The sequence below is a fragment of the Aegilops tauschii genome, chromosome 4 (assembly GCF_002575655.3).
Source record: "Aegilops tauschii subsp. strangulata cultivar AL8/78 chromosome 4, Aet v6.0, whole genome shotgun sequence".
Lineage (NCBI taxonomy): Eukaryota > Viridiplantae > Streptophyta > Magnoliopsida > Poales > Poaceae > Aegilops > Aegilops tauschii.
The window spans coordinates 102,799,287-102,822,035 of NC_053038.3; the positions used below are offsets into that span (position 1 = coordinate 102,799,287).

The 22,749-nt window shown below is 46.7% G+C and overlaps 3 protein-coding genes and 1 long non-coding RNA gene across 7 annotated transcripts; 1 reads left to right on the forward strand and 3 right to left on the reverse strand.

Annotated features, from left to right (window-relative positions):
• Positions 1-4,407: 4,407 nt before the first annotated feature.
• On the reverse strand, positions 4,408-8,138 carry LOC120962787 (uncharacterized). 4 transcript variants are annotated; one of them, XR_005753751.3, is made up of 5 exons: positions 7,360-8,138; positions 7,111-7,283; positions 5,755-5,811; positions 5,617-5,666; positions 4,408-5,252 (listed from the first exon to the last, which is right to left on the reverse strand). It is a non-coding gene; the product is annotated as an uncharacterized lncRNA (long non-coding RNA). The 4 variants fall into 4 exon arrangements; XR_005753753.3 differs by having other exon boundaries at positions 4,408-4,640; positions 5,131-5,252; positions 5,755-7,283; positions 7,360-8,102; XR_005753750.3 differs by having other exon boundaries at positions 5,759-7,283; positions 7,360-8,102.
• Positions 8,139-10,187: 2,049 nt separating this feature from the next.
• Positions 10,188-12,283, forward strand: LOC109732167 (peroxidase 4). Its single transcript, XM_020291365.4, has 3 exons — positions 10,188-10,734; positions 10,835-11,000; positions 11,681-12,283. The coding sequence occupies exons 1-3, from the start codon at positions 10,333-10,335 to the stop codon at positions 12,070-12,072; spliced, it is 960 nt and encodes a 319-aa protein (XP_020146954.1). The 5' UTR covers positions 10,188-10,332; the 3' UTR covers positions 12,073-12,283.
• A 570-nt stretch (positions 12,284-12,853) lies between these two features.
• Positions 12,854-14,939, reverse strand: LOC109732163 (F-box/FBD/LRR-repeat protein At5g22660-like). The gene is made up of 3 exons (XM_020291360.4): positions 13,800-14,939; positions 13,547-13,690; positions 12,854-13,410 (listed from the first exon to the last, which is right to left on the reverse strand). Exons 1-3 carry the CDS (start codon positions 14,811-14,813, stop codon positions 13,033-13,035), a joined length of 1,536 nt encoding a protein of 511 aa, XP_020146949.1. The 5' UTR covers positions 14,814-14,939; the 3' UTR covers positions 12,854-13,032.
• Positions 14,940-19,620: 4,681 nt separating this feature from the next.
• Positions 19,621-22,690, reverse strand: LOC109732164 (FBD-associated F-box protein At5g60610). The gene is made up of 4 exons (XM_020291361.3): positions 21,580-22,690; positions 21,342-21,485; positions 20,837-21,204; positions 19,621-19,988 (listed from the first exon to the last, which is right to left on the reverse strand). Exons 1-3 carry the CDS (start codon positions 22,585-22,587, stop codon positions 20,845-20,847), a joined length of 1,512 nt encoding a protein of 503 aa, XP_020146950.1. The 5' UTR covers positions 22,588-22,690; the 3' UTR covers positions 19,621-19,988; positions 20,837-20,844.
• Positions 22,691-22,749: the final 59 nt, after the last annotated feature.

A 22,749-nucleotide genomic window follows, 5' to 3' on the forward strand; every position in this document is an offset into this window, starting at 1 on the left:
CTCATGATGCCACTGTTGGGAATCGTAGCATAATTTAAAATTTTCCTACGCTCACCAAGATGCATCTATGGAGTCTACTAGCAACGAGGGAAAGGGAGTGCATCTACATACCCTTGTAGATCGCGAGCGGAAGCGTTCCAATGAACGTGGATGACGGAGTCGTACTCGCCGTGATCCAAATCACCGATGACCGAGTGCCGAATGGACGGCACCTCCGCGTTCAACACACGTACGGTGCAGCGACGTCTCCTCCTTCTTGATCCAGCAAGGGGGAAGGAGAGGTTGATGGATATCCAACAGCACGACGGCGTGGTGGTGGATGTAGCGGTTCTCCGGCAGGGCTTCGCCGAGCTTCTGCGCGAGAGAGAGAGGTGTTGCAGGGGAGGAGGGAGGCGCCCAAGGCTGTTGTGTGCTGCCCTCCCTCCCCCCCCTTTATATAGGCCCCCTGGGGGGGCGCCGGCCCTGGAGATCAGATCCAAAGGGGGGGGCGGCGGCCAAGTGGGGGGGAAGGGGTGCCTTGCCCCCCAAGGCAAGGCGGAACTCCCCCCCCCCCCTACGGTTCCCAACCCTAGGCGCATGGGGGGAGGCCCAAGGGGGGAGCCCCAGCCCACTAAGGGCTGGTTCCCTTCCACTTTCAGCCCACGGGGCCCTCCGGGACAGGTGGACCCCCGGGACCCTTCCGGTGGTCCCGGTACAATACCGGTAACCCCCGAAACTTTCCCGGTGGCCGAAACTTGACTTCCTATATATAATTCTTCACCTCCGGACCATTACGGAACCTCTCGTGACGTCCGGGATCTCATCTGGGACTCCGAACAACTTTCGGGTTTCCGCATACATATATCTCTACAACCCTAGCGTCACCGGACCTTAAGTGTGTAGACCCTACGGGTTCGGGAGACATGCAGACATGACCGAGACGCCTCTCCGGTCAATAACCAACAGCGGGATCTGGATACCCATGTTGGCTCCCACATGCTCCATGATGATCTCATCGGATGAACCACGGTGTCGAGGATTCAATCAATCCGTATGCAATTCCCTTTGTCAATCGGTATGTTACTTGCCCGAGATTCGATCGTCGGTATCCCAATACCTTGTTCAATCTCGTTACTGGCAAGTCTCTTTACTCGTACCGCAATGCATGATCCCGTGACTAACGCCTTAGTCACATTGAGCTCATTATGATGATGCATTACCGAGTGGGCCCAGAGATACCTCTCCGTCACACGGAGTGACAAATCCCAGTCTCGATCCGTGCCAACCCAACAGATACTTTCGGAGATACCCGTAGTGCACCTTTATAGTCACCCAGTTACGTTGTGACGTTTGGCACACCCAAAGCACTCCTACGGTATCCGGGAGTTGCACGATCTCATGGTCTAAGGAAAAGATACTTGACATTGGAAAAGCTCTAGCAAACGAAACTACACGATCTTTTATGCTATGCTTAGGATTGGGTCTTGTCCATCACATCATTCTCCTAATGATGTGATCCCGTTATCAATGACATCCAAATGCCCATAGTCAGGAAACCATGACTATCAGTTGATCAACGAGCTAGTCAACTAGAGGCTTACTAGGGACACGTTGTGGTCTATGTATTCACACATGTATTACGATTTCCGGACAATACAATTATAGCATGAACAATAGACAATTACCATGAACAAAGAAATATAATAATAACCATTTATTATTGCCTCTAGGGCATATTTCCAACAAGTTTATGATAAATTTAAGTTCAATTAATCATATTACTTAAGAACTCCCACTTAGATAGACATCCCTCTAATCCTCTAAGTGATCACGTGATCCAAATCAACTAAACCATAACCGGTCAACACGTGAAATGGAGTAGCTTTCAATGGTGAACATCACTATGTTGATCATATCTACTATATGATTCACGCTCGACCTTTCGGTCTCAGTGTTCCGAGGCCATATCTGCATATTCTAGGCTCGTTAAGTTTAACCTGAGTATTTCGCGTGTGCAAAACTAGCTTGCACCCGTTGTAGATGGACGTAGAGCTTATCACACCCGATCATCGCGTGATGTCTGGGCACAACGAACTTTGGCAACGGTGCATACTCAGGGAGAACACTTTTATCTTGAAATTTAGTGAGAGATCATCTTATAATGCTACCGTCAATCAAAGCAAGTAAGATGCGTAAAAGATAAACATCACATGCAATCAATATAAGTGATATGATATGGCCATCATCATCTTGTGCTTGTGATCTCCATCTCCGAAGCACCGTCATGATCACCATCTTCACTGGCACGACACCTTGATCTCCATCGTAGCATCGTTGTCGTCTCGCCAAGCTTATGCTTCTACGACTATCGCTACCGTTTAGTGATAAAGTAAAGCATTACAGGGCGATTGCATTGCATACAATAAAGCGACAACCATATGTCTCCTGCCAGTTGCCGATAACTTGGTTACAAAACATGATCATCTCATACAATAAATTTAGCATCATGTCTTGACCATATCACATCATAAGTTTGTTGTTGTTGTTGCAAGTTTTACGTGGCTGCTACTGGGCTTAGCAAGAACAGTTCTTACCTACGCATCAAAACCACAACGATAGTTTGTCAAGTTGGTGTTGTTTTAATCTTCGCAAGGACCGGGCGTAGCCACACTCGCTTCAACTACAGTTGAATAAACTGACACCCGCCAGCCACCTGTGTGCAAAGCACGTCGGTAGAACCAGTCTCGCGTAAGCGTACGCGTAATGTCGGTCCGGGCCGCTTCATCCAACATACCGCCGAACCAAAGTATGACACACTGGTAAGCAGTATGACTTATATCGCCCACAACTCACTTGTGTTCTACTCGTGCATATGACATCTACGCATAAAACCAGGCTCGGATGCCACTATTGGGGAACGTAATAATTTCAAAAAAATTCCTACGCACACGCAAGATCATGGTGATGCATAGCAACGAGAGGGGAGAGTGTTGTCCACGTACCCTCGTAGACCGAAAGCGAAAGCGTTAGCACAACGCGGTTGATGTAGTCGTACGTCTTCACGATCCGACCGATCAAGTACCGAACGTACGACACCTCCGAGTTCAGCACACGTTCAGCCCGATGACCTCCCTAGAATTCCGATCCAGCCGAGTGTTGAGGAGAGTTTCGTCAGCACGGCGGCGTGGTGACGATGATGATGTTCTACCGATGGAGGGCTTCGCCTAAGCACCGCTACAGTATTATCGAGGTGGACTATGGTGGAGGGGGTCACCGCACACGGCTAAAAGATCAAACGATCAATTGTTGTGTCTTTGGGGTGCCCCCTGCCCCCGTATATAAAGGAGCAAGGGGGGAGGTGCGGCCGGCCAGGGAGGAGGCGCGCCAGGAGGAGTCCTACTCGAAAGAGGTGGAGGAGAAGAAGGAAAAGGGGGGGCGCCGCCCCCCTCTCCTTGTCCTATTCGGACTAGGGGGAGGGGCGCGCAGCCCTTGCCCTGGCCGCCTCTCCTCTTCTCCACTAAGGCCCACTATGGCCCATTAACCCCCGGAGGGTTCCGGTAACCCCTCCGGTACTCCGGTAAAATCCCGATTTCACCCAGAACACTTCCGATATCCAAATATAGGCTTCCAATATATCAATCTGCATGTCTCGACCATTTCGAGACTCCTCGTCATGTCCGTGATCACATCCGGGACTCCGAACAACCTTCGGTACATCAAAACATATAAACTCATAATATAACTGTCATTGAAACGTTAAGCGTGCGGACCCTACGGGTTCGAGAACTATGTAGACATGACCGAGACACGTCTCCGGTCAATAACCAATAGCGAAACCTGGATGCTCATATTGGCTCCCACATATTCTACGAAGATCTTTATCGGTCAGACCGCATAACAACATACGTTGTTCCCTTTGTCATCGGTATGTTACTTGCCCGAGATTCGATCGTCGGTATCTCAATACCTAGTTCAATCTCCTTACCGGCAAGTCTCTTTACTCGTTATGTAATACATCATCCCACAACTAACTCATTAGTTGCAATGCTTGCAAGGCTTAAGTGATGTGCATTGCCGAGAGGGCCCAGAGACTCCGACAATCGGAGTGACAAATCCTAACCTCGAAGTACCTTCGGAGACACCTGTAGAGCACCTTTATAATCACCCAGTTACGTTGTGACGTCTGGTAGCACACAAAGTGTTCCTCCGGTAAACGGGAGTTGCATTATCTCATAGTCATAGGAACATGTATAAGTCATGAAGAAAGCAATAGCAACATACTAAACGATCGTGTGCTAAGCTAACGGAATGGGTCACGTCAATCACATCATTCTCCTAATGATGTGATCCCGTTAATCAAATGACAACTCATGTCAATGGCTAGGAAACATAACCATCTTTGATCAACGAGCTAGTCAAGTAGAGGCATACTAGTGACACTTTGTTTGTCTATGTATTCACACAAGTATTATGTTTCCGGTTAATACAATTCTAGCATGAATAATAAACATTTATCATGATATAAGGAAATAAATAATAACTTTATTATTGCCTCTAGGGCATATTTCCTTCACTTCCACCCAATCGTAACGCGTTTTTCTTTCATCTCCTTGTGATGACATGTCAAAAATATCCCAATAACTGAGTGAATAGCCTGGTTCCTATTGGCCGTGGTCAACGAAAACTTATAATCAGGGACAGACAAACTGGAAAAACTGCAATAGCTATCGATACTATATTAAACCAAAAGCAAATGAACTAAAGGGGGGCCTTTTTGCCAATAGAATAGACAATCTCGACATCAAATTCATCAGCACAAACCCCCGAGAACAAATCTGATTTCATTGCCACTACATATTTAGATAGAGAATGAGAATGAGTCTAAAAGTAAATGACGGAAGACATAATTGAAAAGCAGAAAATAAATAGGTTGCAGAGCCCACAACAAATCTTTGAGCATTATTGTCCTTATCTTTGAGGGCTCTGCCTGATGCATTTTTCAAAACATAATCTGCCGCATCCTCGAGATCTCTACTTATCAACGATCATTAAGCATATAGGAAAGTGGAAGGAAATTAATCCGATCCGTATCTGTTGATATGGTAAGCCTAAAATTGGTGTTTGTTATAGATCAGACAGGGGGGTGGGTACCTGATCGGATCTGCGGCGACTCAGCTTGGGTGACCCAACGATGTGCCATCGTGTCCGCGGTTGCCAGACGAAGCCGCTGTGTTTCAGTGACGATTTGGCGATGTCGTGTCCTCAAACCAAAGCTGGCGATGCAGTTCAAATGCATAGTTTAAGTATGATGAAAACTTGTGGAAAACTAAAAAATCGCACATCCAAATAACACAAATAATGTAAAATGAGCAGATCAGTGCATCATGGCAGAGTGGGCTTAGAGGCAAGAACACTTAGGACAGATAAGAAGCAGATGACTATTGTAAAAAAGACTAAGATATGGTTATTGACTTCAGAAACACGTTTAGATTGACAATGAATATATCATTGCAGAAAATAAAATGAAGGAGGGTGGATATTAGATCCTTATCATCTTGACGCAGTTAACTTTTAGGCAACCTATGAACAGGATGTAGTAGGCATTCCTATAAAACTAACTGTTTACTTCACACTAACCTGGCTCACAGAGAACACATTTGAGCAGAAAGAGGGGCAGCAGTGCTTGCCTACAATTGTAGTTGGATAAAATACTTGTGCGTTAGCATGTCGGATCATTTGGCAACAGAACTGGTAGATTAAACATCTTTCACATACCGACCATAAGTTATGTCAGCATACAAATCAGATGAGCAAAAATCTGCAATACGTCAACTGCACAAAACAAAAGAAATGTGGATTAGTAACCTGATGCATAAAGGCATAATTGTAACAGCCATATGCAACATTTGACAGGAGTGCAACCATCCTTGGACTCTGAAATCAAAACTGAAGGTGTAACTATAACCATATGCAAAATCAGACACACTTGTGATGTAAGCGATAACATGAGACAACCTGGAAGTGATTCCCACACTGACTACCTTGAGATAAAAAGGAGCAGAAGTGCCCTTTCCTTTGATCTCCAGCAGGATTCTTTTGAGGTAGTATCATTGTTATGGTTTACCGGATTTGGCGAAGTATCAAAATGATTATAACTGAATGTATTGCTACTCCATAGATGTGTCATAAACAATGTAAAAAATAGCATGCTATCAAAAATAGCGAGGCCCTTCTCCAAATGCTATACAAGTTATAGCGTGCTATATTCAAAATAGCGTATTGAAAAAAAATTGCCTAGTATATTCAAAATGTCAAGTATATCACAGAAACTGAAATAAAGGTATGAAGCATACAACCATCAGCCTGAAGGCACACACACAACATGAATTTTTTCAGTATTTCCGCACACACAAACCCTCAATTTCAGATATGGCTAGAGAAGCAAAGTTTTAGACAAGCTGAAACTGAAATATAAACAATGCATTTAAGCATAAGGAGAGGCCATTTTCAGTATGAAGTGCTGATAACAATTGTGACAACAAACATAACTGAAATATAGAACAAAAAATGAAGAATTTGTTTAACTGACCACACAAGTGCTGCTAACAATTCATCCATTATGTACATGTTGTTCACTACAGGAGCAAGCACAGAACTATCAATCACTACAGGAGCAAGCACCAAGCACGTACATACAGGGTCAGCAAGTGTTCTGAAGTCTGAACATCTAGATTCTAGAATAAAAACAATCTACAGAGCACCAAGCACGTACATAAGAACTGTCAATCACTAGGGGAGCTAGCACATAATTACAGATTCTAGTTCATAATAGGTGCAAGCACAAAGCACTGAACTGCAGATGACAGAAGAAACTACAGAGGACAGCACGAAGCGCCATCTCTGACAACTTCGCCGTCGGCGGCATGAACCGTGTACGGGTGCAGGATGGCGGCCGCGTGATCTGCCTTCTGAGACGGTGAGACCGTCCATGAACTCTTTCGGTCCGAGGCCGCGGCGTGGAGGCCCGTCTGCGCGCTGCCGGTGTGCCGTTGCCCGACGGCCGTGCTCTTCTGATCTTTTTCTCATAGCCCTACTCTAGCGAACAGAGGTTGCTTATCTCACCGCTCTCACCTGATGGCTGAGTTGCCAGCGCCACCGTGGCTGACATCGGCGTAGCAGGTGTTGGAAACGCCGTCGCCGCCGCCTCGTAGCCACGAGCTAGACCTGGGAAAACTGGGGATTGTGCGATGTCCCTAGGTCAGGCCATGGTTGCTGTGGGAACTGGGCACTCGTCTGCATCAAATCTGAGAGAGACGGAGGTAGATGTGAGGGTCAGAGCTCGAGCGAGGTAGAGAGGAGGAGGGGGGGGGATGAACTCACCAATGGAGAGGAGGTACGGCCCGAAGCCATCGGGCACGGGAGGACTGTCCACGAGGCGGAGCCACACGTGGCGGGTGGGGGTGGGGGGAGGGGGAGGGCGACGGAGACGAGCCGCCGGAGGCCGCCGGACCTCGCCGGCACGAAGGGGACGCCGCGCTGAAACCCTAGCCACGGCTGCGGGTCGGGACTCGGGAGCGAGCGCGGGAGGCTTCTAGCGACGAATCTGGATGGATGGGAGGAAGGAGCGAGGTGTTGGGAGGTCGTTGGTGTGCTACTCGCCGCCAGGACTCGCTGGAATCGGCCGGCGTGGGTGATGGAAGAGGCGGAGGCGAGGAGGCGGCGGCTACGTTGGCGTGCGGAACGAGAGGAGGTCACGGGCGTGGGGGAGAATGTGAGAGGCGAGGAACCTGATTTTTTTTTTGTCTCTCTCTTTCTGCCCGCGAGCGTCCCAGTCCCTCCCACTCAATCGTAACGCTTTTCATCTCCTTGTGATGACGTGTATAGCGCGAGAAGCCGCCCTTCATGCACACGTTAATGCGTTTAATGGGCGTCGGAATTCTGTTGCGAAAGCTGGTCTTCGGTCGTGGACTCGTTCTGCTACATATGCACGAGTAAACAATGTAATCAGATGCGTGTTGCTGCACGTACCTACACCCTTCTCCCTTCGTTTCAAAATAGATGACTCAACTTTATTCTAACTTTAGTACAAAGCTAGTATAGAGTTGGGTCATCTATTTTGGAACAGAAGGAGTAGTACTGTAGTGGTAGTAGTCTGATGATGTACTCCATGCCTTTTCTTGAGGGGACAAGCATGTGCAGCATTTTGGTGTGCCTAACCTCCGGCAATTGCGGTGCGCTCGGATCAAAAGTCGTTATTTGCTTCGAGCAACCAGCATTGAAATTCTTTGGACTAGAGTCTATCTATCTACTCTCTGTCTCTGGAGTAGGAGTACTTCTAAATCCGTAAGCGTAAAGCACCAGAATCCAAAAATGCTAGATATATAAACAATTACAACATTTTACAGGCTCTTTACTTCTAACAACCAATCACAAACTTTGCCCCCCCTGATTTTCAGGGGGTGTGCCGCCTCCCACACCAATTGACCGATCAAATTAATCCAATCTGTAAAAACTGTAACTTGTTTGTACGTGTAGCATTACTGCAAGGCATCCATATGTGCAGACCGTAGCATAAGAATTAGGCAGCATTAGAAATCTTATCCATCGATCGATCCTTTTAGATCATCTTTCTTGAGCTAATAAAAGGTAGTACAACTGTGAACACGGAACACTCAAATGAACAGGTTAAGGCTCAAGCTAATTAACTAATTGGGTGTATGATTGGTGCATGCTGCGTGAACTGGGCCCAAAAGGTATTATACTCCACTTTGACTAAACAGAATATTGTTAGGCGCAGAGTAGTACTAGGAATAACGAATATTCACCCGCAAAAAAAACGAATATTCATGTCTGATCCCGGGCTCATCTGCTCATGGTGAAATACTATACCGTCAGTGGATAGATATAATTCAAGATCTTGAAAATCCGCTTATGAGCCCAGGCTCATCTGCACCCGCGCTGATGAAAAAAGTCAAAACAAATACTAGAAAAAATCCAAAAAAATTGCATGGTAGATAATTTGATGCATAAGGTCCGTCCCAATTTTCAAATCATCTGGACATCTGTGCAGCTCTTGGCAAAAAAGACCAATTTGGGGTCTATAAAAAGATTTACTGTTCATGCATTGTTCTGATCCGATTTGTTTTTTTGCCAAGAGTTGTTCAGATGTCCAAATGATTTGAAAATTGGAGCAGATCTCACGCACTAAATTGTCTGCCATGCAAAGAAACTAGGACTTCTTTGAATTTGTTTTGAATTTTTATTTTATTTTATTTTCTGACCGAGTGCAGATGAGTTTGGGCACCGAAACGCTGCACTCGATCTTTTTTCACATGTATGCTATAGAATTTGCTGATGCACGTACGTACGTATTTTTATGTTGCCTTGAGGAGAGAATTCACGTTGAATTGTCCATGATAGCTATAGATAGATATATGAATGTTTTGATCATGACCATGCATCATGCATGCCACCAGTTTCTAAGGATGAGCATGCATGGGCCAAATAATACCGCCGGAGACCGGGTCCGCCTGTATGTCCTCGAAACTTGAAAAAAAATATGAGAAAATTCAGCAGGATGGTCGGATCATCATCTCTTTCATGACCATGTACCGGTAGGCAGTAGCTACATACTGATCGAGACGTGGATAATTTCCTTGACATTTGTTGGGTAGCGGAACGGTGATGCAAAAATTAATTTAATTAAGAAAATCATCAGCGTGCTAATGTACTCTTCCTGTGCCAAAGTGTCGCCTTAAAGTCCATGTCAGTGTTACAAAAAATGATCTAGATTTGACTCGGAGATGCTATGTAGAGTAGCTAGCAAACACACAGTCGGTAGCGGAAGGCAGTCGGTAGTTTTCAGTAGCACAGGAAAGCAACATGAGGATACGGAGTCATCCATGCAAGCATGATTGCCATGATTCTTTACTTAACCGTCTCGATTGCACAGTGTCGGCAGGCAGCTTTTCTACACCAAAAAATGTTCGTTTTTCACGAGCTACGACGTTACGTATACTCTACCAGCTACACGGCCGGATCGATGTAGCTAGCACCGTGCGAAACGCGTTATTCTAATGCGCGCGCCCGTTTGGATCAACTCTCAAAGTCCACCGGAGTTGGTGAAGACGATGATGCAATCTAATAATATACGATGGCAGACTAGTACTCCTAGCTAGTATAATCATGGCCGGCGGCGTGAGCTAGGCTTTCCCTCCTATAAATACCGGCCGCCCGGCATTCCTCCACCATCCAGCAAACAAGCTCTCAAGCCACTATCTATCTAGCTAGCTACTAGCTAGATAACACACTTGACTCGATCGATCATCAGCAACGTAAACCCATAGATCGATCATGGCGGCGCGCGCCATTGTCGTCCTGGTCTCGCTCATCCTTGCGGTGGTCGCCGGCGGCGCGTCGGCGCAGCTGTCGTCGGGCTTCTACTCCCGCTCGTGCCCGGGCATGCTCAAAGCCGTGCGCTCGGCGCTGCGGCCGGCGATCGCCAGGGAGCGACGCGTGGGCGCCTCCATCGTCCGCCTCTTCTTCCACGACTGCTTCGTCCAGGGCTGCGACGCCTCGCTGCTGCTGGACGACGCCCCGGGCCTGAGCGGCGAGAAGAACGCCAAGCCCAACAAGAACTCCGTCAGGGGGTTCGACGTCATCGACGCCATCAAGACGGCCGTCGAGAAGGAGTGTCCCGGCGTCGTCTCCTGTGCCGACATCCTCGCCATCGCCGCCGAGGAGAGCGTCGTCTTGGTAAGTATCCATGCATATAAAGCCGTGCTTAGCTATAGCTTGTACTACGTATTCTTCAACAAAGTCTAACACTACCGTGACATGCGTTGTGTACGTGTAGCTGGGTGGCCCGAGTTGGGAGGTGAAGATGGGACGGAGGGACTCGACGACGGCGAGCTTCAACGGCGCCGAGAACAACATCCCACCACCGACATCGGGGCTCGCAAACCTTACGTCGCTCTTCGCCGCGCAGGGGCTCTCCCAGAAAGACATGGTCGCCCTCTCAGGTAGTACTACACACTTAGCACATGCAAATGCACGTTAACCGCCAAATGAACAACAAATATCTTGCATATTAATCTCTTTTTACTGGAACTTTCAGAAGAAAAAAAATTACAACATAACATCGATATGTTTCTGTTCCCACTCCATCATTGAACTTGAAATACTGTTGCAGTCTTAATAACCAACATTCCCCTAAAAAGAAGTCTTAATAACCAACATAAGTCGTGATCACGTAATATATATTTTCCTTTCCTGAAGCAAGGTAAAAAAAATGACTACTTCTCCACACTGTTAATTTCTCAAGGTAGCTTTGGTAGCTGCAAAACAGCTCGGATCAACCAACGGAACTGATAGCCACGTTTTGACTCGAAAGCTAAAAACTTCTACATAAGACCTTTTCTCAGGATTAACCAAATAGACTTTACAAGTGGTGAATTAGAAAGTTGGTAGTAACTAATTACCATTGACCTGAACCTCTGGAAAATTTGCTCTGTAAGACTACTATAGACAACAACAGCAAAAACTGATCTTTCTCAAAACAAAAACAAAAATTGATCTGCTCCGTGATCACTTAAAATACGTAAAAGCGCCAATTACGGAAGTTGGTGAATGATTGTTACCGATGGAAAGAAAAAGAGTAACCATTTAACGGTAACCTGACGCGACCCATCACTTGTTCCAGGAGCCCACACGATCGGCCAAGCACGCTGCACATTCTTCCGGGACCACATCTACAACGACACAAACATCGACTCCGGCTTCGCCAGGAGCCGCCAGTCAGGCTGCCCTCGTACCGCCGGCTCCGGCGACAACAACCTGGCGCCACTGGACCTGCAGACCCCGACCACCTTCGAGAACGACTACTACAAGAATCTCGTCCAGAAGAGGGGCATCCTGCACTCGGACCAGGAGCTCTTCAATGGCGGCGCCGCTGACGCGCTGGTCCGGCAGTACATCGGCAGCCAGAGCACCTTCTTCAAGGACTTCGTGGTGGGGATGGTCAAGATGGGGGACATCACGCCGCTGACGGGATCCAACGGACAGATCAGGAAGAACTGCAGGAGGATCAACTAAGAAAAGATCCTCCACTTTCTGCGCAGACAGTTGTGAAATCCCTAGAAATGCAGCACAATCCGTAGCAATCCAGGATGTGTTTGGTCGCGCCCATGCTTGCAAGCAAGCTTGTGGTTTCCTCTCGTTCGACTCTGTTTATGCAATTGTGAAATCAATGTACGTTGTGCCTGGTGGATTAATAAAAGGTCTACCCCGTCTCTATAGTCAGAAATTATTGGTGAAAACTGAAAAGCCTACAGCACGACAACAAGATAACCTTATTTTTCGCAACTGAAGAACCATATAATCATAGGCCATGAAGAAGCTGTGACCCTCTGGAACGACAGCTACTTTATCATTGCGTGCAGAAGATCATAGAATAAATGGAGGCTAGCAGCAGCAAAGTTTGGCCGCCTGGACACACTAACTATTCTTAGGCATGCCCTTGTAGCTCAAGTTACTAGTATTACCTTAGCACGTTGCGAAAATAACCAAATTGGCTTGCAAATGGTGATTCGAATTTTCGCAACTGAAGAACCAGATGGGCCATAAATAGCTGCGCCAATAATTGACTTGGCACATCTACGCAAATCAATCAGAACAGAACACAAAAGGGCACAATCTGAGAGCATCAAAATCATCTGCCAGCTGTTACTACTATCCCCGGCCCCCAACATCAAGCCTCATATGAATAGCATCAACATCGTGCAATGTAATTCTCATCAGACCAAATCTACCTAATTAAATCAAATTTAACACAAGCGCAATAGGTGCTCCGCAATTGCCAACTGAAAAAACAGCATTTCCGACAGAATGGTAGCCATTTGCATCAACGAAGACGGTAACAAATCATGTTCGCAGAAACAAGAGTCCGTGCGGATCATACAAAAAACTCTGAAAATAGTGCATGTCCAAACTGCGACTACAGAACACAACAACTTCCAGAGCTAGTAAAGATAAAGTAAACATGCACCTTTCACTTCAGAAGTTCACGAAAGGGTCGCCAATAGAACTACCCGGTGCTCTCTTGAAGTTCCCCATGCCACCATCTTCAGCATCAGAACACCCAGTGACCATGATTTTGGAGCCTGCACTGGCCCGTTTCATGGACCGCAGAGGATTCACTTTGGAATGCATATCCTCCATCGAAGTGAACCATGCATTGGCCAACACTATCACCACATGCTTCAGCACCAGCGCACTCTCAAAGAAAAACTTGAGAAAAGCAAGCTCACTCCGATCCCCTCGGAAATCATGGAAAACCAGCAGGTTGATGCGCGAGCTGATGCATTCTATGGTACCAGACTCATTCCAGAACTTGAGGTTGTGCTTGCCAGAGGGTTGACCAGTTTTTCCAGACTGAAAAAATAATTAAGTTAGTGCACATGAAGTTCATCAGATGTTGATGGATCCTGATACAATAGCAGCAATTCACAGTATGATGCTAGTACATTATGGTGCAAATGAATGCCAAAAGAAGCATCAGGGGCTTCACCATGATGTGGAGCGTCTCAACATTGGGAAAGCATCTGAGGACAGTCGGGATCATCTTGACATCATTGCGGACTCCACAACGCACCTCCAAAGCCAGGACCCTCACACTTGGTACCATGGTGCTTGGGCTCACCTTTGTCCCAGCCTGCCATTGAAACCTCAATGCACTCAATTAAGAGAAGAAAGATCACACATAAAAATTGATCATTTTGGTATCATGTACACCAATGGAACAAATGGAAAAAATGTGGCACCTTGATGACGGTGTTGCCGAACTCTAGGTCATGACTTCCTGAATCCAAGTATCCCAACGAGTGCAACTTGGGGGCATAACCGATCTTCACCTTGGTGCAAACCCCGCCGCGGCTCCAACATCCTGTTAGGATGAGTCTCTCAAGGCGCGGGGCGTCCACCACAGCGATTTCTTCAAAGGAGGACATGAGGATCTTCACGCACCGGAGGCTTTGGCTGACAAGGCGAAGACTAAGCTTGAAAAGATTACCATGGATATAAAGCGTCTCCAGCACGGGGCTCCTGTCGAGGATGAAGTCCAGATCCTTGCTCTCCATGATGAGGCTGCAGAGCCCGAGCTCAAGGAGGTTAGGGAGACAGGTGGCGCTCGGGATGCCGGCCGTGTCGGGGAACTTCCAGAGGCCGAGGTAGAGGCGGGTGAGGGTGGTCATGCCTAAGAAGGTGGAGGGGAGAACGAGGTCGAGCGGCCAAGGGCGATTGACGAGGACGAGTTCCTGGATCCCCTTGTTGGCGAGGATGCGGAGCCAGCGCGTGAGCAGGCCATGGAACTCTTCCATGTGGCTGCTGGTGAGGTGGACGCAGCGGAAGGGTCCCGGGTGCGCGGCGAGGATGCGGGACACAGCAGAGGTGATGCGCCGCGCGTCGCCACGCGCGGCCGCGGTGGCTGCGGCTGCGGGGAGGATGTGAGAATCGACGAGGACGAGCGGGGCAGAGCGCCAGACCCCGCGCCAGCGCCGGGAGAGCACCGCGGTGCGCGCGCCTTCCTTGACTGGGAGGCGAGAGACGATGTTGCGGAGGAGCACGTCGGGAAGGCGGCTGAAGCCGTCGACGGAGTGGTGGGGGAGGAGACCGAAGAGGCGAGCGTCGACGGAGACGGGCGGGTCCGGGAGGGCGTAGTGGGTGTAGGAGAGCACGCGGGCGAAGAGGGCTTCCATCTCGTCCGGGTCCTGGCCGTCGAGCCGGAACATCACCGCCGTCGCCGGATCCATGGGAACGGGCGGCACCCGGGTGTCCATGGCCGTCGCCGGAAGCGCCGCGGTGGGGATGAGGGTTTTGGGGCGGCGCGTGTCCTCTGTGGAGTGGAGTGGAGCAGGAGCGGCGGAAGAGAAGGGAAATTGCTCCTGAGCCGGAACAGGCCCAATGTCCCGAAAACTTCTGAAGGGGTCGGCGAACGGTACTCGCTGGATGGGCCTCTCAATGGGCACGTGCGAGCGCGCTGAGGGGCAGCCGCGTGCTGCGACCAGACCGCAAAATTATACTTTTAACGATTATTATATTATATTTAATCTAAAAAACAATTATACCTTTTCCTAAACTTTTAAAAAAATCATGTGTATTGCACATACATTTCTTAACCACTATAACAACATCTTTGCATTAAGCCACCAACATTTCCTTAGCACTAGGTGGACCGGTTCTTATTTAGATAAATCATGAACATTCTTCAAATACATAGTTATAACACGTTACCAACACTTTTTCCAAAAAATTAAAATAATTTAATTTAATTGTAAAAAAATCCACCTAATTTACTTGATTTACATTCATCAAGTCCTACACATACATTTCTTAACTACCAAACCAACATTTTTCCTTTGAGCAAGCAACATTTGTTACCACTAGTTTGTACATTTCTTGTCTTGTCCTAAAGGTTTTGTTGAAATTTTTTCTAAAGCAATTTTTAACTAAAATTTCAACACTTTTTTCCAAAGGAAAATACATTTAGCAGCTGTATCTTTTCCAACCATTTTTAATCTTCATGTATCTTACACATACTTCTGTAAATCAACATCATTCCTTTGAGCATTCAATATTTTCTCACTATTAGGTTAACATTTTATTTATTAAGCCATATCAAAAATATTAAATACATTTTTAAACACATTACCAACACTTTGTTTAACAGGTGTTGATCTTAATTATGTTTTCCGTGTTGATCTTAGTTATGTTTTTGACTGATGCTATATTTAGCAATCCCCGTTCAAGGAACTATTCTAATTGCCCCTATAAAAAGAACCATTTGTATTTCACAGATAAGGATGGATGTAGTCTAGCATCCAGTAGACGTGGCCCCCATGGCCCCATTTCAGTTTTCTCAAATGTTCAGAATTTTAGTTACTCGCCTTAATTAACCCTTATTTATCTCCATACAAGTCTATGTCTGTTAGCTCCTTGCGCCCGCCGCAAATAACTACACATATGTCTTTCTCCAGGATGTAATGTGGTGGACCAAATAATATTCTGCCCCACTCATTAACTTATTCATCGAGGGAGACTCATAAGAAGTACATGCAAGCTACTGCAAAGATGACGAATACCACGAAACCACCAATGTGTATTACTTTCAGAGAAACCGTTGCACGTAAGACAACAACACAAAACTGAGGATCATCCGTTCAGGTCCAACAAATACATCTTCGAGTACATTAAGAATGGAACCCCTTAGATGTCTACTCCCTCCGTCCGGGTTTATTGGGCCTGCTAGCCAAAGTTCGAGTACCAAGGGAGAATATTATTGGCAAGCATCCATGATTTCTGAGCATAACTGCAACCAATTAGATTAGTCTGCAGTTATTTCCAAGCGTCATGGCAGCTGGTTGCTGGTTTTGCTTTTGCATGCAACGAATCAGCGCACCTCCACAGGCGGTAGTTATTGCGTACAGCTGGTTCTATGCGTGCATGCATCGACTCACAAAAAACTGCAGCCAACCGGCGCGCGTTCAGCAGAGGGGATCGAGGAAAGTGAACACGCACATCGATCGAGGAAAGTTCAGTCCGTGTCTAGTTTGCTAAGAGGCCCAAAAAACCCGAACGGAGGGAGTAGATAGTTCTCAACGAAGAAGGCCTCCCACCCTGGCAACTATAAATAAATTTAAGCATATATTATGCTCTTTTATATTCAATAAATAAATATGACTATACATATGTATTTTCTAGATTCAATTATCAGAGTTTTATACAAACATTTAGCTTCTATACAAACAAGAAAATTGGTGAAACATTGTTATGGATGGAATGAAAAAGAGTAACTATTTAACTAACTGTAATCTGAGCTGACCTATCACCTGTTTCAGGAGCCCTCACGATGGGCCTAGCACGCTGCACAAACTTCCAGGATCACATCTAGAAGAACACCGACATCAACGTCGGCTTCGCCAGGAGTCGCCAGTCAGACTGTCCTCGCACCGCCGGCTCCGGCAACAACAACCTGACCCCGACCGTCTTCGAGAATGACTACTGCACGAACCTTGGCCACAAGAGAGGCCTACCGCACTCGGCTCAACGGGCTGGTCCGGAAGTACGTCGCAGCCAGAGCGCGGAAGTAGGACAAAGTCCAAAATAAACCTTGAACTTGTAGATGAAAGCTAAATCAAACCCTGAACTTTCAATCTCTGAAATCAGCACATCAAACTCTTCGATCCCGGTCTATTTTTAACCTTGAGATTATTTCGCTGGTATTCGCTGACATGGCAAGTTAAATTGGGCCGCCCATTAGAGCAGTAGCTTGCGCGCCCGCTCTGCTATGGGTTTTCATTTTTTTCATTTTCTTTTATTTTTTTCCTTTGCGTTTTCTTTATATTCATTGGTTTCCTTCGGCTTTTTCCCTTCGTTATATTTCGTTTTTCAAATACATTATTACATTGTTACACTCTGACATTGTTAAGCTTTTGACATTTTTCAAATATATTGTATACATTAACATGCACATGAAACATTTTTTGGATGCACTTTCGACATTTTTTGAATACATTATGTACATTGTTTTTAAAATACATGTTTACAACACTTTTTGAATATACAGTAACATTTTGCCAAATACATGTTTAACATTTTTTAAATGATAATAAACATTTTCTCAACCGATACAAACATTTTTTACATTCTTTAAAAAGCTGCTCCCATTTAAAATATATCAATTGTTCAGACCTTTTTTCATGTTTCAAAATTACTTCCCATTTTTTCAAAACATGATTATGTTTCAAAAAGTGTTCCCATTTTTTAAAAGCTGTTCATTTTTTAAGAAGTACTCCATCTGTAAAGAATTATAAAAGTGCTTAGATCACTATATTTCTTTACGGAGGGAGTATTCAACATTTTTCTCACACATCTGTTCAGGTTCCAAAAGTTGCTCCCATTTAAAAAAAAATAGAAAGTGTTTGCATTTTGAATTTTGTTCAGGTTTCAAAATTTGTTCCGATTTTTTCAAGAAGCATTATGTTTAAAAAAGTGTTCACATTTTCGATTTTGTTTTCAAAAGTTGTTCGTTTTCACAAATTATTTATGTTTTCGATATTTATTTGCCATAAAAAATGTTTCTTGCTAATCTGGACTTTACGGTGTGATTAAATACTTAGGGCCTCTCATTAAATCAATAGCAGCCATTTATTCTGGTGGCTTGCGCGACGAGTTCAGCAGCATCAGCTTGCATGTTCGACTCTCTCCCTGTTGTCCTTTTCTGTGTATTTTTATACGTCGCGCGATATGATAAACGAAAAATAAAAACTCCCTTCGTCATGTGGTGGGCCGCCCCTGTGCAATCAACTGTTGACTATTTTTCTGGCTATTTTTATTACACGTCGCGTATTACAAAAAAGGAAAAAAAATAGACTGAACAAAAAAGAAAGAAAAAACTCGCTTCGCGCCTGTTGGGCGGGCCCAGTCGTGTGCACAGTCAACAATCCTGGGATTCAACCCGCCATGTCAACAATCCCTGTTTGAAAACGCTCTCAAGGTTCAAAGTAGACCGGGATCGAAGAGTTCGGTGTGCTGATTTTAGGGATTGAAAGTTCAGGGTTTGATTTAGCTTTCATCTACGAGTTCAAGGTTTATTTTAGACTTTTTTCCGCGAAAGTACATCGCAACCTTCTTCAACGACTTTGTGGAGGGGATCGTCAAGATGGGCGACATCACGCCGCTGACAAGGTCCAACGGGCAGATCAGGAAGAACCGCAGGAGGATCAACTAAGATTCTGCATTTTCTGCGGAGACAATTGTGAAATCCCTAGCATCCAGCACAATCCCTAGCAACCCAGAATGTGTTTGGTCACGCCTATGCTTGCAACCAGCTTTTAGTTTCCTCTCGTTCAATCCCAGTTTCTGCAACTGTGAAACCAATGTATGTTGTTCCTAACCTCCGTTTTTCGCAACTGAAGAACCAGAGAGGCCATAAAGAGCTGTGACTAATTGTGTACTCTCTGGAACGACAACTACTTTATCATCGTGTGGAGAAGATCTGAGAATAAATGGCATTAAGACTGGACATATCATTCCCCGCAAAACAAACAAAAAAAACTGCGCATATCATAGTTTGCCCGCCTGGACAAACCATTTTTTGGCACGCCGCATGCCCATCCAGCTCAAGTTACCATCACCTTAACACGTCACGAAAATAACCAAATTAGCTTGCGAATGAGGATTCAAATTTCACAACTGAAGAACCAGAGAGGGCATACAGAGCTGCCGTGATAATTGACTCGGCACATCTATGCAAATCAATCAGAACACAAAATGGCACAATCTGAGAGCATCAAAATCTTCAGCCAGCTGGAACAAATATTCCAAGTACGGGATTGCTAAATCAAAAGATGAACTAACTCACATGTCAGTAATTCTCCCCAATCTCCAGCATCAAGCCACATTCCTATAGCAGCAATTATGCAATGTAACACCATCCTCAACAGATCAAATCTAGATAATGAAATCACATTTAACACAAGTACAATAGGCGCTCTGTAATTGCCAGCAGAAAAAACAGTGTTTACCACATAATGGTAGTCATTTGCATCATCGAAAAGGGTAGCATTAAGCCATTAACTTCAACACTTTTTCTCGAAAAGGGGGGTCTCCTCGGCCTCTGCATCAGAGTGATGCATACGGCCATCTTATTAACGAAAGAAAAGGTTCCAACAAGGTTCCAAAGTCTCCGACTGAAAAGTAATAAAAAGACAGCTCACACAGAGCAAAAGAGGCTGGACACACAGATTAGCCAAGAAAAGACGCCACATCCGGCTGGCTAAATATAGATAGGTAAACTAATTGCCTATCCTATTACATGACCGCCATCCAAACCGGTTGAAGATATCCCGAGCTACCATCTCCCAGCGGATAGATCCAGAAACCAAATGCTCCCTGGCCACCATCGGAGTGAGTAGCGACCATGAACGGATCATGGCCGTGGCTCGGAAAATAACCTGCAAAAAATGAATACGTGATGTTCTGTTAAAAACCAAATCATTTCTGCAAGTCCAGATAGTCCACAACAAAGCACAAACTCCAACACGAATATGTCTCGCTAATTCAGGCTCAACCCCAGTGAGCCATGTCCCAAATAACGTGGTGACAGAATTCGGTGGAGTAATATTAAAAGCAATGTGAACCGTCCGCCAAAGTACTCTGGCAAGCGGGCAATCAAAAAAGAGATGCTTGATCGTCTCGTCCCGATCACAGAAGCTACACCTCGTAGGTCCTGTCCAATTACGCTTAATTAAGTTATCCTTGGTTAAAATAACCTGTTTATGGACAAACCACATAAACACTTTTATTTTCAAAGGAACTTTGACAGCCCAAACATGCTTGGAGGTAGGAATGGAGCTCGAATTAATCACATCAATATACATTGATTTAACCGTGAAAACTCCAGACCTAGTCAGTTTCCAGCGCAATTCATCGGGTTGTTGAGAAAGATGGACATCCATTAGTCTCCGAACTAGACGGAGCCAATCTTCCCAGCGATTGCCCACTAACGACCGTCTGAACTGAATATTAAGGGGGTTGGATTGAAACACCGTAGCAACGAACACCTCACGTCGTTGAACAATACGATATAAAGACGGATATTGAATGGCCAAGGGTGTCTCACCAAGCCAAGTATCCTCCCAGAATCGTGTACTAGCGCCGTTAACTTCAACACTTAAGCTAGCCATGTTTCCAGAAACAATAGTCGGGGTGGATCATCAAAAAGCTGAAAACAGAGCATGTCCATACTGCGACAACAGAGCGTAACAACTTCCAGAGGTAGAGACCATGAATAAACATGTACCTTTGACTTCAGTAGTCCCCGAAAGGGTCGAGAAGAGAAAAGTCGGATGCTCTCTTGAAGTTCCCAATGCTACGTCCATTAGTATCAACCATGATTGAGGAGTCCCTGGCCCGTTTCATGGACATCAGAGGCTTCACTTTGGAACGAATATCCTCCATTGTGGTGAAACTTCCATTGGCCAACACTAACACCACCTCCTTCAGCACCAATGCGCCCTCAAAGAAGAATTTGAGGAAAGCAAGCTCACTTCGATCCCCTCGGAAATCATGGAAAACCAGTAGCTTGATGCACGAGCGGATGCATTCTATGGTGCCGGACTCATTCCAGAACTTAAGGTTCTTGCCAGAGGGTTGGCCACTTTCTTCAGACTGAAAAAAATAATTAAGTTAGTGCACATGAAGTTTATCAGATGTTGATGGATCATGCAGCAACAGCAGCAATTCACAATATGATGCTAGTACATGATGGTGCAAATGAATGCCAAAAGAAGCATCAGGGGCTTCACCTTGATGTGGAGCGTCTCAACGTTGGGAAAGCATCTGAGGACAGTCGGAATCATCTTGACATCATTGCGGCCTCCACAACGCACCTCCAAAGCCAGGATCCTCACACTTGGTACCTTGGTGCTTGGGCTCACCTTTGTTCCAGCCTTCAGTGCAGTCAATCAAGAGAAGAAAGATCAAACATATGCATTGATCATTTAGGTATGATGTACAATAAATCAAATCGAAAAGATGAGGCACCTTGATGACGGTGTTGCCGAACTCTAGGACATGACTTCCTGGATCCATGTATCCCAACGAGTGCAGCTTGGGGGCATGACCGATCTTCACCTTGGTGCAAACCGCGCCGCGTGTCCAACATCCTGTTAGAATGAGTCGCTCAAGGCATGGGGCGTCCACAAGAGCGATTTCTTCAAAGAAGGACCCGGTGATCTTCACGCAACGGAGGCTTTGGCTGACAAGGCAGAGGCTAAGCTTGAAAAGATTCCCGTGGACACAGAGCTTCTCCAGCACGGGGCTCCTGTCGAGGATGAAGTCCAAATCCTTGCTCTCCATGAAGACGCAGCAGAGGCCGAGCTCAAGGAGGTTAGGGAAACAGGTGGAGCGCCTGACGCCTGCCGTGTCGGGGAACTTCCAGAGGCCGAGGTAGAGGCGGGTGAGGGTGGTCATGCCCAAGAACGTGGAGGGGATAACGAAGTCGAGCGCCCAAGGGCGGTTGACGAGGACGAGATCCTGGATGCCCTTGACGGCGAGGATCTGGAGCCAGCGCGCGAGCAGGCCAGGGAAGTCTTCCATGTGGCTGCTGGTGAGGTGGACGCAGCGGAAGGGCCCCGGGTGCGCGTCTAGGATGCGGGAGACGGCGGAGGTGACGCGACGAGCGTCAGCGCGCGCGGCCGCGGTGCCTGCGGGGAGGATGTGGGAGTCGACGAGGACGAGCGGGGCCGAGCGCCAGACCCCGCGCCAACGCCGGGAGAGCGCGGCGGTGCGCGCGCCGTCCTTCACGGGGAGGCGGGAGACGATGTTGCGGAGGAGCACGTCGGGGAGGCGGCTGACGCAGTCGACCGAGTCGTGGGGGAGGAGACCGAAGAGGCGAGCGTCGACGGAGACGGACTGGTCCGGGAGGGCGAAGTGGATCCGGGAGAGCACGCGGGCGAAGACGGCCTCCATCTCATCCGGGTCATGGCCGTCGCGCCGGAGCCTCTCCGCCGTCGCCGGATCCATGGGAACGGGCGGCACCCGGGTGTCCATGGCCGTCGCCGGAAGCGCCGCGGCGGGGACGAGGGTTTTGGGCAGCGCGTGCTCTCTGTGGACTGGAGTGGAGTCGAGCAGGAACGGCGGAAGAGAAGGGATTTTTTTTTCGAGGGTAAAGGGAGTTTTATTGCAAATTCATAGAGTTACAGTCGAGAGGCC

Excerpts from the sequence above, each read along its gene's own strand:
- LOC109732167 (XM_020291365.4), top strand. The coding sequence starts at position 10,333 with ATGGCGGCGCGCGCCATTGTCGTCCTGGTCTCGCTCATCCTTGCGGTG. Across the intron at positions 10,735-10,834 it reads CCGAGGAGAGCGTCGTCTTG|CTGGGTGGCCCGAGTTGGGA; the intron begins GTAAGTATCCAT and ends GTGTACGTGTAG. Across the intron at positions 11,001-11,680 it reads AGACATGGTCGCCCTCTCAG|GAGCCCACACGATCGGCCAA; the intron begins GTAGTACTACAC and ends CACTTGTTCCAG.
- LOC109732163 (XM_020291360.4), bottom strand. The coding sequence starts at position 14,813 with ATGGACACCCGGGTGCCGCCCGTTCCCATGGATCCGGCGACGGCGGTG. Across the intron at positions 13,691-13,799 it reads TCGGCAACACCGTCATCAAG|GCTGGGACAAAGGTGAGCCC; the intron begins GTGCCACATTTT and ends TTTCAATGGCAG. Across the intron at positions 13,411-13,546 it reads TTGAGACGCTCCACATCATG|TCTGGAAAAACTGGTCAACC; the intron begins GTGAAGCCCCTG and ends TTATTTTTTCAG.
- LOC109732164 (XM_020291361.3), bottom strand. The coding sequence starts at position 22,587 with ATGGACACCCGGGTGCCGCCCGTTCCCATGGATCCGGCGACGGCGGAG. Across the intron at positions 21,486-21,579 it reads TCGGCAACACCGTCATCAAG|GCTGGAACAAAGGTGAGCCC; the intron begins GTGCCTCATCTT and ends ACTGCACTGAAG. Across the intron at positions 21,205-21,341 it reads TTGAGACGCTCCACATCAAG|TCTGAAGAAAGTGGCCAACC; the intron begins GTGAAGCCCCTG and ends TATTTTTTTCAG.